An 18,414-nucleotide genomic window follows, 5' to 3' on the forward strand; every position below is an offset into this window, starting at 1 on the left:
GAGGGGTTTAAAGCCCATACAAATGTAATGAAGTTGTGACGAGGAACTAACTGAATGTAGTGAAGTTTCACAAGACCCACAGTGACTGACTGTAACGTGTTCGCAGCAGACAAACAGTTTAAATCCCGCTTTTTTTCACTAAAGAAGGGAAATACACCATTTACCATAGATATCAATTCTTTCAGGGATTAGCGTCTGAAGTAAGTAATTTCCATTGTTTGTTGTGCATGTTCAGAAATGTTGCTGATCTTTTGTGTGTCTGGTAAGAGGAATTTGACTTTACATACATGGCACAATAGTTATTTTCTGTATTAGTTCCCCCCCATTCTTTTTCATAATCTTTCATTTGTTATATTAATGTGCATTACTTTTTTGTAGACCGAGTGACACGGATGATTTTTATATCCGTTTGTACAGTGCTAAAGTTATTATGTTTGCACTATGGTGTTTGGCGCTAAAATTATATATATATATAAAAAAATGCCCTTCCCACGTTTCAGGTGTCATTTGGCCATAAAAATAGTATAATGGAGGGTGACCACTAGTTGGTTTATAATCAACTTTGTATACTTAGAAACAGCACTGGGCAATCCATGCGTAATCTATGCGCTGTGCACGTAAAAGGTGGCACCACCGGTGACACCTGGACGCAGCTGTCAGTGCGCACACAGGGGAGCACGAGGAGGGGTCACGCGCGTCCACCACCCACGGACAGGCCGCACGAGTGGAAACAGCTGAAACAGAGGGAGGGATCGAGAGAGGTGTGGCGGTTTTATATATTGTGTATTTACTCTGCCTTAGCTGGTGCCTAAATCAGGAATAGGAAATTCAGCAACTCTTAGAGGGTAGTGAAGTTGATAAAAGTGCTTGTTTATGATTACATTTTGATTACAACTTCCACTGTCCTCCAAAAGTTGCTGATTTTCTTAGAATGATGCTTTCCAACGTTCTTGTAAATCTAATTTTATTGGTCGCATACACATATTTAGCAGATGTTATTGCGGGTGTAGCGAAATGCTTGTGTTTCTAGCTCCAGCAGTGCAGTAATATCTAACAATTCACAACAAAACACACAGATCTAAAAGAATGGAATTCAGAAATTATATAAATATTAGGAGTGTGTGTAATATATATGGGATGTATAGACATACTAAATATTCTATCCACATACTGTACATATCTGTAGAATACGTAGGATAGAATAGTGTATATATATATACAGCAATAGGTGAATAGGATGGCATTGACTAGAATACAGTATGTAAACATAACTAAAGTGACCAATGATTCCATGTCTATGTACATAGATCAGCAGTCTCAACCACCCCGTTGAGTAACTGGGTGGTAGCCAGTTAGTGACAGTGACTAAGTTTAGGGCAGGGTACTGGGTGGAGGACACACAACCAACAAAAATACTGAAGTTGAGTAGGAGCTTGAAGCAGAACTGCCATTTCTGTCGGCGCCATCTTCCTGTGAAAGAGAGATACTTCTTTGACAAACTATTTCCCCCTTTTTTTCCTTTGGTTCTACCGGCACACTAAACAAAAAATGACGTATGATCAGTGCCTGAATCTGGCCAGTACACACCGGTACTATGTACAGGCTCCTCACATTTTCTGTGTCTTGAGTTCCAGCACTTCTTATAGTATATTGGCTTAAAGAATTTCAAATCATATTTTATTAGTCACATGCGCCGAATACAATAGGTGTAGTAGCCCTTACAGTGAAATGCTTACCTACGAGCCCCTAACCGACAGTGCAGTTTAAAAAAAACACAAGAATAAGAGATAAAAGTAACAAGTAATTAAAGAGGAGCAGTAAAAAATAACAATATATTCAGGGTGCCGGTACAGAGTCAATGTGCGGGGGCACCAGTTGAGCAAATATGTACACGTAGGTAGAGTTAATTGAAGTGACTATGCACAAATGACAACAGAGAGTGGCAGTGGTGGGGAGGGGGGCAATGTGAATAGTCTGGGTAGCCATTTGACTAGATGTTCAGGAGTCTTATGGCTTGGGAGTAGAAGCTGTTTAGAAGCCTCTTGGACCTAGACTTGGCGCTCCGGTACCGCTTGCCGTGTGGTAGCAGAGAGAACAGTCTATGAATAGGGTGGCTGGAGTCTGACAATTTTTAGGGCCTTCCTCTGACACCGCCTGGTATAGAGGTCCTGGATGGTAGGAAGCTTGGCCTCAGTGATGTACTGGGCCGTTCGCACTACCCTCTGTAGTGCCTTGCGGTCGGAGGCTGAGCAGTTGCCATACCAGGCAGTGATGCAACCAGTCAGGATACTCTCGATGGTGCAGCTGTAGCACTTTTGAGGATCTGAGGACCCATGCCAAATCTTTTCAATCTCCTGATGGGGAATAGGTTTTGTCGTGCCCGCTTCACGACTGTCTTGGTGTGCTTGGACCATGTTAGTTTGTTGGTGATGTGGACACCAAGGAACTTGAAGCTCTCAACCTGCTCCACTGCAGCCTGGCAGATGAGAATGGGGGTGTGCTCGGTCCTCTCTTTCCTGTAGTCCACAATCATCTCTTTTGTCTTGGACACATTGAGGGAGAGGTTGTTGTCCTGGCATCACACGGCCAGGTCTCTGACCTCCTCCCTATAGGCTGTCTCGTTGTTGTCGGTGATCAGGCTGTTGTGTCATCGGCAGATTTAATGATGGTGTTGGAGTCGTGCCTGGCCGTGCAGTCATGAGTGAACAGGGAGTACAGGAGGGGGCTGAGCACGCACCCCTGGGGGGGGGGGGGGGCCTGTGTTGAGGATCAGCGTGGTGGATGTTTTGTTACCTACCCTTACCACCTGGGGGCGGCCCGTCAGGAAATCCAGGATCCAGTTGCAGAGGGAGGTGTTTAGTCCCAGGGTCTTTAGCTTATTGATGAGCTTTGAGGGCACTATGATGTTGAACGCTGAGCTGTAGTCAATGAATAGCATTCTCTCATAGGTGTTCCTTTTGTCCAGGTGGGAAAGGGCAGTGTGGAGTGCAATAGAGACTGCATTATCTGTGGATCTGTTGGGGCGGTATGCAAATTGGAGTGGGTCCCGGGTTTCTGGGATGATGGTGTTGATGTGAGCCATGACAAGCCTTTCCAAGCACTTCATGGCTACAGACGTAAGTGCTACGGGTCGGTAGTCATTTAGGCAGGTTACCTTAGTGTTTTTGTGTACAGGCACTATGGTGGTCTGCTTAAAACGTGTTGGTATTACAGACTCGGACAGGGAGAGGTTGAAAATGTCAGTGAAGACACTTGCTAGTTGGTCAGCGCATGCTCGCAGTACACGTCCTGTTAATCCATCTGGCCTTGTGAATGTTGACCTGTCTAAAGGTCTTACCCACATCAGCTGCGGAGAGCGTGATCACACAGTCTTCCGGTACAGCTGGTGCTCTCATGCATGTTTCAGTGTTACTTGCCTCGAAGTGAGCATAGAAGTAGTTTAGCTCGTCCGCTAGGCTCGTGTCACTGGGCAGCTCTCGGCTGTGCTTCCCTTTGTAGTCTGTAATGGTTTGCAGGCCTTGCCACATCCGACGAGCATCAGAGCCGGTGTAGTACGATTCGATCTTAGTCCTGTATTGACGCTTTTCCTGTTTGATGGTTCGTAGGAGGGCATTGCAGGATTTCTTATAAGCTTCCGGGTTCTTATAAGCTTCCCGCTCCTTGAAAGCGGCAGCTCTAGCCTTTAGCTCAGTGTGGATGCTGCCTGTAATCCATAGTTTCTAGTTGGGGTATGTACGTACGGTCACTGTGGGGACGCGTCATCGATGCACTTATTAATGAAGCCAATGACAGATGTGGTGTACTCCTCAATGCCATTGGAGGAACCCCAGAACATATTCCAGTCTGTGCTAGCAAAACAGTCCTGTAGCTTAGCATCTGCTTCGTCTGACCACTTTTTTATTGATCTAGTCACTGGTGCTTCGTGCTTTAAGTTTTGCTTGTAAGCAGGAAGATAGAATTATGGCCAGATTTGCCAAATGGTGGGAGGGCTTTGTATGCATGTCTGTATGTGGAGTATAGGTGGTCCGGAGGTCTTTTCCCTCTTGTTGCACATTTAACATGTTGATAGAAATGAGGTAAAACAGATTTAAGTTTCCCTGCATTAAAGTCCCCGGCTACTAGGAGCGTCTCCTCTGGGTGAGTGTTTTTATTGTTTGCTTATGGCGGAATACAGCTCATTCAATGCTATCTTAGTGCCAGCCTCTGACTGTGGTGGTATGTAAACAACTACAAAGAATATAGATGAGAACTCTCTCAGTAGGTAATGTGGTCTGCAGCTTATCATGAGAAACTCTACCTTAGGCGAGCAATGGCTCGAGACGTCCTCAGATATCGTGCACCAGCTGTTGTTTACAAAAATACATTGATCGCCACCCCTTGTCTTACCAGACGCCGCTGTTCTATCCTGCCAGCCAGCTGTATGTTGATATTGTCGTCGTTCAGCCACGACTCCATGAAGTATAAGATGTTACAGTTAATGTCCCATTGGTAGTTTAATCTTCCCAATAACTCGTCCATTTTATTGTCCAAAGATTGCATGTTTGTGAGCAGAATTGCGGGGAGTGGGGGCTTATTCGATCGCCTCCTACTCCTCAGAAGGCAGCCTGCCCTCCGGCCTATCTTTTTCTGCCTCCTCTTCACGCAGATCACTGGGGTCGGGGCCTGTTCCCGAGGGAGCCGTATATCCTCCGCCTCGGGCTCGTCAGAGTCGTGAAAGGATTCTGCTAGTCCGTCATGAGTAATCGCAGTCCTGATGTCTAGAATTTATTTTCGGTCATAAGAGACGGTAGCAGCAACATTATATACAAAAATAGTAAAAAAAACTAGTTAAACAACGCAGATAATGTACAAAAAAAACAATTGTTTGGAGGCATGTATAACGTCTGTCTGCCTTCTGCTCCGGTGCCATTTTACAGCAGAACCTAATATAAATTGTACTTGCTCCCATTTCAAGCCCTGTTGAAATTATGACCATCAAGCCACATCTCCCAGTTTTGTCATTTAGCTGACACTCCTATCCAGAGCAACTAGAGTTAAGTACCTTGCGCAAGGGCACATCGACAGATTTTTCACCTAGCTGGCTCGGGGATACGAACCAGCGACGTTTCGGTTAGTGGCCCAACGCGCTTAACCGCAAGGCTGCCTGCCTGCTGTCTCAATGTGAATGATGGTTGGAAGTGACATCCTGTTGGTGATTGTCATCATAGCGAGCATAACACAACTAACCAGCCAGTCAGTCCGTCAGTCATTGTGGACAGGACTTGTGTGACAGGTGCTGTCTCTCTGGATGTGTCCCAAATGGGCACCCTATTCCTATAGTGCACTATAAAGGGAGTTGGGTGCCATTGGGGCCCATCCTCTGTCTGGCCCTTTCAAGGTTGAGATACAACTTTATTTGTTCTGCGGGGGAGGGGGGGGGGCATCGGAGTGCAAAGAATGAGACACAGACAGATGAAAGAGATAGTAAGGGGAGAGAGTTTAACCAAAATGAACAGGGGAGGGGGATTCTTCAGAGGGGGTCATCACTTCAGACCCGGCGCCAGGATAAAATGACTAAGGGGGTAGTTGAAATCAGTGAGGGGGCAATTTTGGTGGGTTCTTGCATTGGAATTATATTGAATTCACTAAACATAAAGTTCAAATGCCGAGACGCCAAGACCATTGATTGAGTGCTTTTAAAAGTAGCCGATCTCCGCTGCGCTGTAGCAGCACTAAAGCAGGGTCATTTTGGTAATGAATATAGGCTACAAGATAGATAGGCTGTTTGTAATAGGTGTATAACACTATGTGAATGCAGCTGTACACACTGCTGTCTTACCAAAATAAGGCCAACTAAATGCTGAAAGTAGTAGCCTAGTTATTCATGCGTGCAAACTAAAATACTGAAAAGCAAGCAGTTTGGCTTAGAATTGATTTATTTCACCTTTATTTAACCAGGTAGGCAAGTTGAGAACAAGTTCTCATTTACAATTGCGACCTGGCCAAGATAAAGCAAAGCAGTTCGACAACATACAACAACACAGAGTTACACATGAAGTAAAACAAATATACAGTCAATAATACAGTAGAAAAATAAGTATGTACAATGTGAGCAAATGAGGTGAGATAAGGGAAGTAAAGGCAAAAAAGTCCATGGTGGCAAAGTAAATACAATAAAGCAAGTAAAACACTGGAATGGTAGATTTGTAGTAGAAGAAAGTGCAAAGTAGAAATAGAGATAATGGGGTGCAAAGGAGCAAAATAAAATAAATAAATACAGTAGGGGAAGAGGTAGTTGTTTGGGCTAAATTATAGATGGGCTATGTACAGGTGCAGTGATCTGTGAGCTGCTCTGACAGCTGGTGCTTAAAGCTAGTGAGGGAGATAAGTGTTTCCAGTTTCAGAGATTTTTGTAGTTCGTTCCAGTCATTGGCAGCAGAGAACTGGAAAGAGAGACGGCCAAAGGAGGAATTGGCTTTGGGGGTGACCAGAGGGATATACCTGCTGGAGCGCGTGCTACAGGTGGGTGCTGCTATGGTGACCAGTGAGCGGAGATAAAGGGGGACTTTACCTAGCAGGGTCTTGTAGATGACCTGGAGCCAGTGGGTTTGGCGATGATTATGAAGCGAAGGCTAGCCAACGAGAGCATACAGGTCGCAGTGGTGGGTAGTATATGGGGCTTTGGTGACAAAACGGATGGCACTGTGATAGACTGCATCCAGTTTGTTGAGTAGGGTATTGGAGGCTATTTTGTAAATGACATCGCCAAAGTCGAGGATCGGTAGGATGGTCAGTTTTACGAGGGTATGTTTGGCAGCATGAGTGAAGGATGCTTTGTTGCGAAATAGGAAGCAAATTCTTTATTTAACTTTGGATTGGAGATGTTTGATGTGAGTCTGGAAGGAGAATTTACAGTCTAACCAGACACCTAGGTATTTGTAGTTGTCCACATATTCTAAGTCAGAACCGTCCAGAGTAGTGAATCAGGACAGGCGGGCAGGTGCAGGCAGCGATCGGTTGAAGAGCATGCATTTAGTTTTACTTGTATTTAGGAGCAGTTGGAGGCCACGGAAGGAGAGTTGTATGGCATTGAAGCTCGTCTGGAGGGTTGTTAACACAGTGTCCAAAGAAGGGCCAGAAGTATACAGAACGGTGTCGTCTGCGTAGAGGTGGATCAGAGACTCACCAGCAGCAAGAGCGACATCATTGATGTATACAGAGAAAAGAGTTGGCCCAAGAATTGAACCCTGTGGCACCCCCATAGAGACTGCCAGAGGTCCGGACAACAGGCCCTCCGATTTGACACACTGAACTCTATCAGAGAAGTAGTTGGTGAACCAGGCGATGCAATCATTAGAGAAACCAAGGCTATTGAGTCTGCCGATGAGGATGTGGTGATTGACAGAGTTGAAAGCTTTGGCCAGGTCAATGAAAAACGGCAGCACAGTATTGTTTCTTATTGATTGCGGTTACGATATCGTTTAGGACCTTGAGCGAGGCTGAGGTGCACCCATGACCAGCTCTGAAACCAAATTGCATAGCGGAGAAGGTGCGGTGGGATTCGAAATGGTCGGTAATCTGTTGACTTGGCTTTCGAAGACCTTAGAAAGGCAGGGTAGGATGGATATAGGTCTATAGCAATTTGGGTCAAGAGTGTCCCCTCCTTTGAAGAGGGAGATGACAGCAGCTGCTTTCCAATCTATGGGAATCTCAGACGACACGAAAGAGAGGTTGAACAGGCTATTAATAGGGGTTGCAATAATTTCGGCAGATAATTTTAGAAAGAAAGGGTCCAGATTGTCTAGCCCGGCTGATTTGTAGGGGTCCAGATTTTGCAGCTCTTTCAGAACATCAGCTGAATGGATTTGGGAGAAGGAGAAATGGGGAAGGCTTGGGCGAGTAGCTGTGGGGGGTGCAGTGCTGTTGACTGCAGTAGGGGTAGCCAGGTGGAAAGCATGGCCAGCCGTAGAAAAATGCTTATTGAAATTCTCAATTATAGTGGGTTTATCGGTGGTGACAGAGTTTCCTATCCTCAGTGCAGTGGGCAGTTGGGAGGAGGTGTTCTTATTCTCCATGGACTTTACAATGTCCCAGAACCTTTTTGAATTTGTGTTGCAGGAAGCAAATTTCTGCTTGAAAAAGCTAGCCTTGGCTTTTCTAACTGCCTGTGTATATTGGTTTCTAACTTCCCTGAAAAGTTGCATATCACGGGGGCTGTTTGATGCTAATGCAGAACGCCATAGGATGTTTTTGTGTTGGTTAAGATGGTGAGGAAGGCATTTAAAAAAAAATAACCAGGCATCCTTTACTGACGGGATGAGGTCAATATCCTTCCAGGATACCAGGGCCAGGTCGATTAGAAAGGCCTGCTCACTGAAATGTTTCAGGGAGCGTTTGACAGTGATGAGTGGAGGTCGTTTGACCGTAGACCAATTACGGATGCAGGCAATGAGGCAGTGATCTCTGAGATCTTGGTTGAAAACAGCAGAGGTGTATTTAGAGGGCAAATTGGTTAGGATGATATCTATACGGGTGCCAGTGTTTACGGCTTTGGGGTGGTACCTGGTGGGTTCATTAATAGTTTGTGTGAGATTGAGGGCGTCAAGCTTGGATTGTAGGATGGCTGGGGTGTTAAGCATGTCCCAGGTCACCTAGTAGCACGAGCTCTGAAGATAGATGGGGGGCAATCAGTTCACATATGGTGTCCAGAGCACAGCTGGGGGCCGAGGGTGGTCTATAGCAGGCGGCAAAGGTGAGAGACTTGTTTTTAGAGAGAGAGATTTTTTTAAAGTAGAAGTTCAAATTGTTTGGGTACAGACCTGGATAGTAGGACAGAACTCTGCAGGCTATCTCTGCAGTAGACTGCAACACCGCCCCCTGTGGGCTAAGCCCTCTTTTGGTGGGCTAAGCCCTCTTTTGCCCCCTCGTGGAACCGAGCCGTCTGCTTAATACTCGCCTAAATTAAATTGGAGGGTTCAGAAAGGTCATCTTCGATACTTCATCATACATTTGTGTCATAAGGAGCAGAGAGGTCAGGGGTTAGAGGTCAAAGTCTAACACACTCCAATGTTTGGGTTCAGTATGAGCACGTTCCAGGTACAAGATCCTTATGTCATGTAGATGTGGTAGTAAGTAACCTAATAGTTGGTTAAATTCACGATTCACACCCGATGTCATCAGAAAAAACATATCTACAAACATAGAAACCCGCCGTTTTCAAATGTTGATGTTGGGGTGGTGCTAGGGATGACCAATTTGATGTTGAAAAAGAGTTCCCTTTAAACATTTCTCCAGCCATTGTAATAACCAGGTATTCTGTGCAACATAGATGTGTTCCCATGTAGTGTACTAGTGTAGTTAAGTGTCACTAGGTCTGTGACCACTGCAGCTATTTTTGTCCCCAGCAGGCAGGAGTCCCAGTCTGGCTGCAGGCACGTGTTCAAGAGAGGTAATAGACCCTCAGTCAAACCTGCTTTACCTACACACACAGTCACAGATAGACTGGCACGTATTCACACTTACAGTACCAGTCAAACGTTTGGACATACCTACTCATTCAAGGGTTCTCTTTATTTTTACTATTTTATACATTGTAGAATAATAGTGAAGACATCAAAACTATGAAATAACACACATGGAATCATTTAGTAACCAAAAGAGTGTTAAACAAATCAAAATATATTTTAGATTTTAGATTCTTCAAAGTAGCCACCCTTTGCCTTGATGACAGCTTTGCACACTCTTGGCATTCTCTCAACCAGCTTTACCTGGAATGCTTTTCCAACATATGCTAAGCAATTGTTGGCTGCTTTTCCTTACTCTGTGGTCCAACTCATCCCAAACCATCTCAATTGGGTTGAGGTCAGGTGATTATGGTGGCCAGGTCATCTGATGCAGTACTCCATTACTCTCCTTGTTCAGATAGCCGTTACACAGCCTGGAGGTGTGTTGGGTCATTTTCTTGTTGAAAACAAATGATAGTCCCACTAAGCTCAAACCAGATGGGATGGCATATCGCTGCAGTGGTAGCCATGCTGGTTAAGTGTGCCTTGAATTCTAAATAAATTACTGACAGTGTCACCAGCAAAGCACCCCTACACCATCACACCTCCTTATCCATGCTTCACAGTGGGAACCACACATGCGGAGATCTTCTGTTCACTGACTCGGCATCTCACAAAGACATGGCAGTTGGAACCTCAAATTTGGACTCATCAGACCAAAGGACAGATTTCCACCTGTCCAATGTCCATTGCTCGTGTTTCTTGGCCCAAGCAAGTCTCTTCTTTTTGATGTCCTTTAGTAGTGGTTTGTTTGCAGCAATTCAACCATCAAGGCCTGATTCATGCAGTCTCATCTCAACATCAACTGTTCAGAGGTCTGTTACTTGAAATCTGTGAAGCATTTATTTGGCCTGCAATTTCTGAGGCTGGTAACTAATGAACTCATCCTCTGCAGCAGAGGTAACTCTGGGTTTTCCTTTCCTGTGGCGGTCCTCATGAGAGACAGCGCTTGATGGTTTTTGCGACTGCACTTGAAGAAACTTTCAAAGTTCTAAAAATGTTCCGGATTGACTGACCTTCATGTCTTAAAGTCCTGAAATGTATCTTTGCTTATTTGAGCTGTTCTTGCCATAATATGGACTTGGTATTTTACCAAATAGGGCTATTTTCTGTATACCACCCCTACCTTGTCACAATGCAACTGTCATCAAGGCAAAGGGTGGCTACTTTGTAGAATCTCAAATATATTTTGATTTGTTTAACACTTTTTTGGTTACTACATGATTCGATATGTGTTATTTCATAGTTGATGTATTCACTATTATTCTACAATGTATAAAATAGTAAAAATAAAGAAACCATTGAATGAGTAGGTGTGTCCAAACTTTTGACTGGTACTGTACATCTGACAACCACTTTCTAATGCATACAGACTTCATGCATATTTGTGAGTTATACCCAGGAGGAAAATCTCACTACAATTAATTTTTTTTTTTTTTTTTTTTTTTACAAGGCACATTTTACAAGTCTAAACCCTTACTCACTAGCTCAGGCTGTGTGTGCCATAGGCACGTGCAAATAACAGGGTGTGTGTTCGTGTCAGTCCCAGCTGTCTGATACCTGATAGGTCCACAGCGTGAGGTCAGACACACACAGCAATAAGGTCAATTCAGGGGTCACTACTCTACTCACCATTCAGCTCCTTTGTCCTCTAATTCGTCTTTACACCAATCCCTTATTCCTCTCTCCCTCATGGCAGGTAGATCCACCTACACTAACAGGGAAACTGTCCGTTTTTTTTCCCAAGCAGTTAGTGAACGGTCAGAATTAGGTACGAACTAGAGGTCGGCCGATTATGATTTTTTTCAACACCGATTATTGGAGGACCAAAAAAAGCTGATACCGATTAAATCGGCAGATTTAAAAATAATAAATCATATTTATAAAAGACAATTACAACAATACTGAATGAACACTTATTTTAACTTAATACATCAATAAAATCAATTTAGCCTCAAATAATGAAACATGTTCAATTTGGTTTAAATAATGCAAAAACAAAGTGTTGGAGAAGTAAAATTCTAATATTTGCCATGCAAAAAAGCTAACGTTTAAGTTCCTTGCTCAGAACATGAGAACATATGAAAGCTGGTGGTTCCTTTTAACATGAGTCTTCAATATTCCCAGGTAAGAAGTTTAAGGTTGTAGTTATTATAGGACTATTTATCTCTATACCATTTGTATTTCATATACCTTTGACTATTGGATGTTCTTATAGGCACTTTGGTATTGCCAGTGAAACAGTATAGCTTCCGTCCCTCTCCTCGCTCCTACCTGGGCTCAAACCAGGAACACATCGACAACAGCCACCCTCGAAGCATCGTTATCCATTGCGCCACAAATGCCACAGCCCTTGCAGAGCAAGGGGAACAACTACTTTAAGGTCTCAGAGCGAGTGCCGTTACCGATTGAAACGCTATTAGCGCACACCCCACTAACTAGCCAACCATTTCACATCGGTTACACCAGCCTAATCTTGGAAGTTGATAGGCTTGAAGTCATGAACAGCTCAATGCTTGAAGCACAACGAAGAGCTGCTGGCAAACGCACAAAAGTGCTGTTTGAATGAATGCTTACGAGCCTGCCGCTGCCTACCGCCACTCAGTCAGACTGCTCTATCAAATATCAAATCATAGACTTAATTATAACATAACACAGAAATACGAGCCTTAGGTCATTAATATGGTCAAATCCGGAAACTATCATTTCGAAAACAAAACATTTTGTCACAATTGTCTAAAGGAGTAGACCAAGGCGCAGCGTACTTAGAGTTCCACATGTTTAATAAATATGAAACTCACCAAAACAATACAGACAAAAACGAAGCATGATGTTCTGTGCTGCTCACAGGCAGCTACACAAACACAAGATCCCACAAAACACAGGTGGGGAAAAGGCTGCCTAAGTATGATTCCTAATCAGAGACAACGATAGACAGCTGCCTCTGATTAGGAACCATACTCGGCCCAAAACATAGAAATACAAAATATAGAATGCCCACCCCACACCCTGACCTAACAACATAGAGAAACAAACCCTCTCTCTCAGGTCAGGGCGTGAAACATTTATTCTTTCAGTGAAATACGGAAACGTTCCGTATTTTATCTAACGGGTGACATCCAAAAGTCTAAATATTGCTGTTACATTGTACAACCTTCAATGCTATGTCATCATTATGTACAATTCTGGAAAATTAATTACGGTCTTTGTTAGGAATAAATGGTCTTCACACAGTTTGCAATGAGCCAGGCAGCCCAAGCTGCTGCATATACCCTGACTGCTTGCACAGAACATAAGAGAAGTGACACAATTTCCCTAGTTAAAAGAAAGTCATGTTAGCAGGCTATATTAACTAAATATGCAGGTTTAAAAATATATACTTGTGTATTGATTTTAAAGAAAGGCATTGATGTTTATGGTTAGGTACACATTGGTGCAACGACAGTGCTTTTTTTGCGAATGCGCTTGTTAAACCATCACCCGTTTGGAGAAGTAGGCTGTGATTCGATGAGAAATTTACAGGCACCGCATCGATTATATGCAATGCAGGACACGCTAGATAAACTAGTAATATCATCAACCATGTGTAGTTAACTAGTGATTATGTTAAGGTTGATTGTTTTTTATAAGATAAGTTTAATGCTAGCTAGCAACTTACCTTGGCTTCTTGCTGCACTCGCGTAACAGGTAGTCAGCCTGCCACGCAGGCTCCTCGTAGAGTGCAATGTAAGGCAGGTGGTTAGAGCATTGGACTAGTAACCGGAAGGTTGCAAGATCGAATCCCTGAGCTGACAAGGTAAAAATCTGTTGTTCTGCCCCTGAACAAGGCAGTTAACCCACCGTTCCTAGGCCGTTATTGAAAATAAGAATGTGTTCTTAACTGACTTGCCTAGTTAAATAAAGGTAACATAAAAAAAAGTATAAATAAATAACCAGGATTACGTAATCAGATTACAAAACTGAAGTAACTGTAATCAACCAAAAAAATATGTAAACACAAGTAATCTGATTACAGTTACATTCTTAAAAACAGCGGTTTACATTTTGGATTACTTAATCTAATATCAAAATGTGGGCTTCAAGTGATTGCCTCAAACACACTGAGATGGCAAGTTTTTGAAAGCTGTGCTGCGCCACACAGCTTTGAAGTCACCTTTCAGTGGGAATGGAAGCCTTTCCCTTTTTTTCTAATCTTTTTTTCTAATCCAAAACTGCAACATTTGCTCTCCCTGGTTGCTTTCCACAGGAAAAAAAATATTAAACCAAAAAACATCAGACCCCCACTTATTGAGAACTGAATCATCCCTCATTTGAATTGGATTTTGAAATTAGTCAACACAGCCACATCCTGTTCACTTCCCAAGCACAAATCAGCTGCTTACTCGGCTAAACCTCTAGTTACAGTGGAAATGAGTACTCTCAAATCTACCGTTCTGTCTTTGCAGCAGTGCTGAGCGATTTAGTGCTTTTTGGGGTCAGTTCGATTGTTCAAAAAATAATCACGGTTTTCGATTTTGGTTTAGATCATTTTTTTAAAACATTAAATGCATCGTGCATTATGTGGGTTGAATGCTGTAACAACACAGAATAAAACAATCAATAAATGTCCCATGATGTTAGACTGCCCATTACTGCTTATCACTTATTAACCATGATCTAGTTACATTATTTGAATAAAATATTTCAGTTGTTGTGTATATAATAAAACGTTTATTTGACGACTTTATTGTTTCATTCCAAGTCATCTCATCTCTAGCTGCTGCCTATGCTGTCTGACAAAATCACTATTTTGTAGTTCTTCAAGGTAAATAAGGCATACTTCTATGACTGCTGAATAACAATTATCAATCACTTAGATAATGTATTTTCAGGTAGAGTTCCTCACAAAGCAACTGCTCTCAATCACGCATTCTAACATAGCAGGCGTAAAAGAAACACAGATCGGTCAAGTAGGCGCACAATGGACTATGGTCATTGTAGTTAATTACCAGGTTTGATGCGCTAAATGATGTAGAATATTTGCCTGTTGGAAACTAAAACTCCCTAATTCGGGCTTGATCTGATTAATCTCTAGAGGAACTGGCAATGTGCGTATTGAGCTCACAAAACAAAAACAAAAAAACAATGGCATTCAAATAATTGAACATTTCGGGTTAATCGCTCAAGCACTACTTCACAGACAGATCTATGTGTTTTTGCAAACTTAGAATAGTCTACATTCAGAGTATTTGCACAATTGGTCATCCAACTCATAAAATAATTTGATTTCTCTTGGATCTGTTAATCTGTCGATTGAAGTATTTATCATTCAAATGACCTTAAGCTCTTTTACTGGCCACAATCTTATTTTTCATGTAATCCGTCGAACCCTGAGTTCCTAGGATACTCCTCTTGCTTAGCTATATGCTTTATAGAAAGTCAATTTCAACATATTCAGGGATTATAACAGAACTGGCAGAGAAACCATTCAGCACAGCATCTTTCCAGAAACCAGAGTTATGTTGTTATGATGGTGGTGATGATGAGTCAGTCATATGGTTAACCTCACTCTCAGTAGTAGTATCCCACAGAGAATTTGTATTGCTGTTCCTCTCTATTTGTTGCTCTCTGAGCTCAGATGAAAGTGAGGAGGAAAGTAGCTGCATACTTTAAAAAAAAAACATCCTTTCTTGCTTTGATATGTATTTTTAGTTTTTGTAGACCTTTGAAGTTGTTGATGCAACATTGAAGTTCTGCACGACGGACAGTGTGTGCGGTACTTAATTCTGTAAGAAAGGATTGTTAAATGTTAAACTCTCTTCTCTATCTTCCTCTTGTCTTTTTCTTTTTACCACATTCTCCCACTCTCGCTCGCTCTCTCTCTCTCTCTCTCCCTCTTGCTCTCTCTCTCTCCCTCTTGCTCTCTCTCTCTCCCTCTTGCTCTCTCTCTCTCCCTCTTGCTCTCTCTCACTCTCCCTCTTGCTCTCTCGCTCACTCTCCCTCTCGCTCTCTCTCTCTCTCTCTCCCTCTTGCTCTCTCTCACTCTCCCTCTTGCTCTCTCTCTCTCCCTCTTGCTCTCTCTCACTCTCCCTCTCACTCTCTCTCACTCTCCCTCTTGCTCTCTCGCTCTCTCTCCCTCTCGCTCTCTCTCGCTCTCGCCCTCTTGCTCTCTCTCACTCTCCCTCTTGCTCTCTCGCTCTCTCTCTCTCTCCCCCCAGAGCAGCTATGGCTCCTTCTCTGGCCCAGGCCTATCGTAGGCGCTGGTGGATGGCGGTGACTGCGGTCATAGAGAACCTGCTGTTCTCTGCTGTGCTGCTGGGCTGGGGATCGCTACTCATCATGCTCAAGAACGAGGGCTTCTACTCACACCTCTGCATAAGTACGTCCCCGTCCATGGTAACCCTCACACAGGGATATGGTATACTTCAGGGTTGGGGTCCATTCCATTTCAATTCCAGTCAATTCAGAAAGAAGACCAAATGCCAATTCAAAATGTTCCTCATTGAAAAACATTTAAGAGAATTTCAGTGTACTTCCTGAATTGTCTGGAATTGAAATGGAATTGACCCCAGGTATACATAAACCTGTGCATAGATACTGTGGGGTGAATCCTAACTTCCACTGATATCAATGCTTGACTAAGTGACAATTCAACTCCAGTGGAACTTGCGATTCACCCCTGTATACGTCCATAGATAATATATGTCTATAGCACATGTAGTTTCCTGTGTCTTGTATAGTTCTCAACTCCCCTCTCTCTCTCCACCTCCTTACCCTTCTCCTTCTCCCCCCTCTCTCTTCCATCTCTCTCCACCCCCCCAACCTCCCAGACAATGAGACAGTGTTCAGTAACATCAGTTCGTGGGACAGTGGTATCTGGCATAGCTGCGTGGACCAGGAAGAGATGTTGAATCTGGGCTTTACCATTGGCTCCTTCCTGCTGAGTGCAGCCACTCTGCCGCTAGGTATCCTGATGGACAAGTACGGGCCCCGCCCACTCCGCCTCCTCGGCAGGTAAAAGACGGGAAACATCATCGTCATCATCATTATAATAATAGTAAATCATCATCATCATCTACACTGTGATTGTCATCTTCATCATCGTCATTATTATTACAATCATCATCATCATCGCAATTATCATTGAGCATTGTCATAATTAGTATTATTTAAACAATTATCATGTTCATCATCTTTGTGACCATAATCATTATCTTCACAACCATCGTCATCATCATTGTCTTCACCAGTCAGTGTCATCATCAACTCTCTCTCTTGCAGTGCGTGTTTTGCTTTCTCTTGTGCCATGATAGCTGGAGCTGCCTATAACCCTGAAGGTAAGAATCCTAAGCCACTGTAAATCACATGTAAATGAACACTAAATGTACAGGAAATGACATTAAACACAACTTCTGCTTATTACATTACACTGCACACATAGATCTCACTCACTCTGTCCTCTTGTCTCCTCTTTCCTCCTTCTGCTCCTCCTCCCTTTCCTCCTCCAGTACTCTCGGCCCTCATTTTCATCGCGGTCTCCTTCAACGGCTTTGGAGGAATCTGCCTCACCTTCACCTCCCTCACGGTAAGACACGCACACACACCCATCATCCTTCTCCTCTACATAGACACAACAACGAAAATATCCGAAGCTACCAAGTTCCCAGAACACACCAGCGGCTGGTGGGAGGAGTTATAGAAAGACGGGCTCATTGTAATGGCTGGAATTGAATTCATGTAACTGTATCAAACACATGTTTGACTCCGTTCCATTTGTCCCATTCCAGCCATTACAATGACCCCTCCTCCTATAGCCCCTCCCACCACTCATGACCAAAACCTCCCGGCACCTGAAAGGTTTCTTACCCCGTGCTGTGGCCCATAGAGACTAAAGGACTGCACTCCATGGTGCCATCTCTGAACTGTACACAAAATAACTGCACTGTGCTGCATTTGCATCTCTCTGCATGTAGATACATTCATACTGATACTGTAAATGTGTACACCCACTGTATATAAACCGTATACCCACTGTATGTCAACCGCATACCCACTGTATGTCAACCGTATACCCACTGTATGTCAACCGCATACCCACTGTATGTCAACCGCATACCCACTGTATGTCAACCGCATACCCACTGTATATCAACCGCATAACCACTGTATGTCAACCGCATACCCATTGTATGTCAACCGTATACCCACCATATGTCAACCGTATGTCAACTGCATACCCACAGTATGTCAACCGTATATCAACCGTATGTCAACCGTATATCAACCGCATACTCACTGTATGTCAACCGCATACCCACTGTATGTCAATCGTATGTCAACCGCATACCCACAGTATGTCAACCGCATACCCACAGTATATCAACCGCATACCCACTGTATGTCAACCGTATGTCAACCGCATACCCACAGTATGTCAACCGCATACCCACTGTATGTCAACCGCATACCCACTGTATGTCAACCGCATACCCACTGTATGTCAACCATATGTCAATCGCATACCCACAGTATGTCAACCGCATACCCACTGTATGTCAACCACATACCCACTGTATATCAACCGCATACCCACTGTATGTCAACTGTATGTCAACCGTATACCCACTGTATGTCAACCGTATATCAACCGCATACCCACTGTATGTCAACCGCATACCCACTGTATATTTGTGTATCTGCTCATTCTCTTATAGCTCTATGCTCACTCTACCTAGTTGTATATAATGTATGTAAACTTTGTTTAAACTCTGCCGTCTGTATTCTCTCTAAATGTTGTCTATCACTAGCAACACAATATCACCAAGTACAATCCTGAGTATGTGTAAATGTACTTGGTGAATAAAGGTGATCTGATTCTGACTAGCCTATGTTG

The 18,414-nt window shown here is 43.4% G+C and overlaps 1 protein-coding gene across 7 annotated transcripts in view; it reads left to right on the forward strand.

Annotated features, from left to right (window-relative positions):
- The first annotated feature begins 34 nt into the window (after positions 1-34).
- LOC115191878 (large neutral amino acids transporter small subunit 3) overlaps positions 35-18,414 on the forward strand; it is a 40,599-nt gene continuing 22,219 nt past the window's right edge. The window contains exons 1-6 of one of the 7 annotated variants that reach the window (XM_029749867.1): positions 44-200; positions 575-761; positions 15,740-15,900; positions 16,352-16,535; positions 16,803-16,858; positions 17,030-17,106. In XM_029749867.1, the coding sequence (XP_029605727.1) occupies positions 15,747-15,900; positions 16,352-16,535; positions 16,803-16,858; positions 17,030-17,106 (471 nt within the window). In that variant the 5' untranslated portion in view covers positions 44-200; positions 575-761; positions 15,740-15,746. Of the gene's footprint in view, positions 201-574; positions 762-9,383; positions 9,428-15,739; positions 15,901-16,351; positions 16,536-16,802; positions 16,859-17,029; positions 17,107-18,414 lie in introns of those variants that run through there. The other 6 variants (XM_029749870.1, XM_029749868.1, XM_029749866.1 and 3 more) reach the window with 6 other exon arrangements.

Source organism: Salmo trutta, chromosome 4 (assembly GCF_901001165.1).
Source record: "Salmo trutta chromosome 4, fSalTru1.1, whole genome shotgun sequence".
Classification (NCBI taxonomy): Eukaryota; Metazoa; Chordata; class Actinopteri; order Salmoniformes; family Salmonidae; genus Salmo; species Salmo trutta.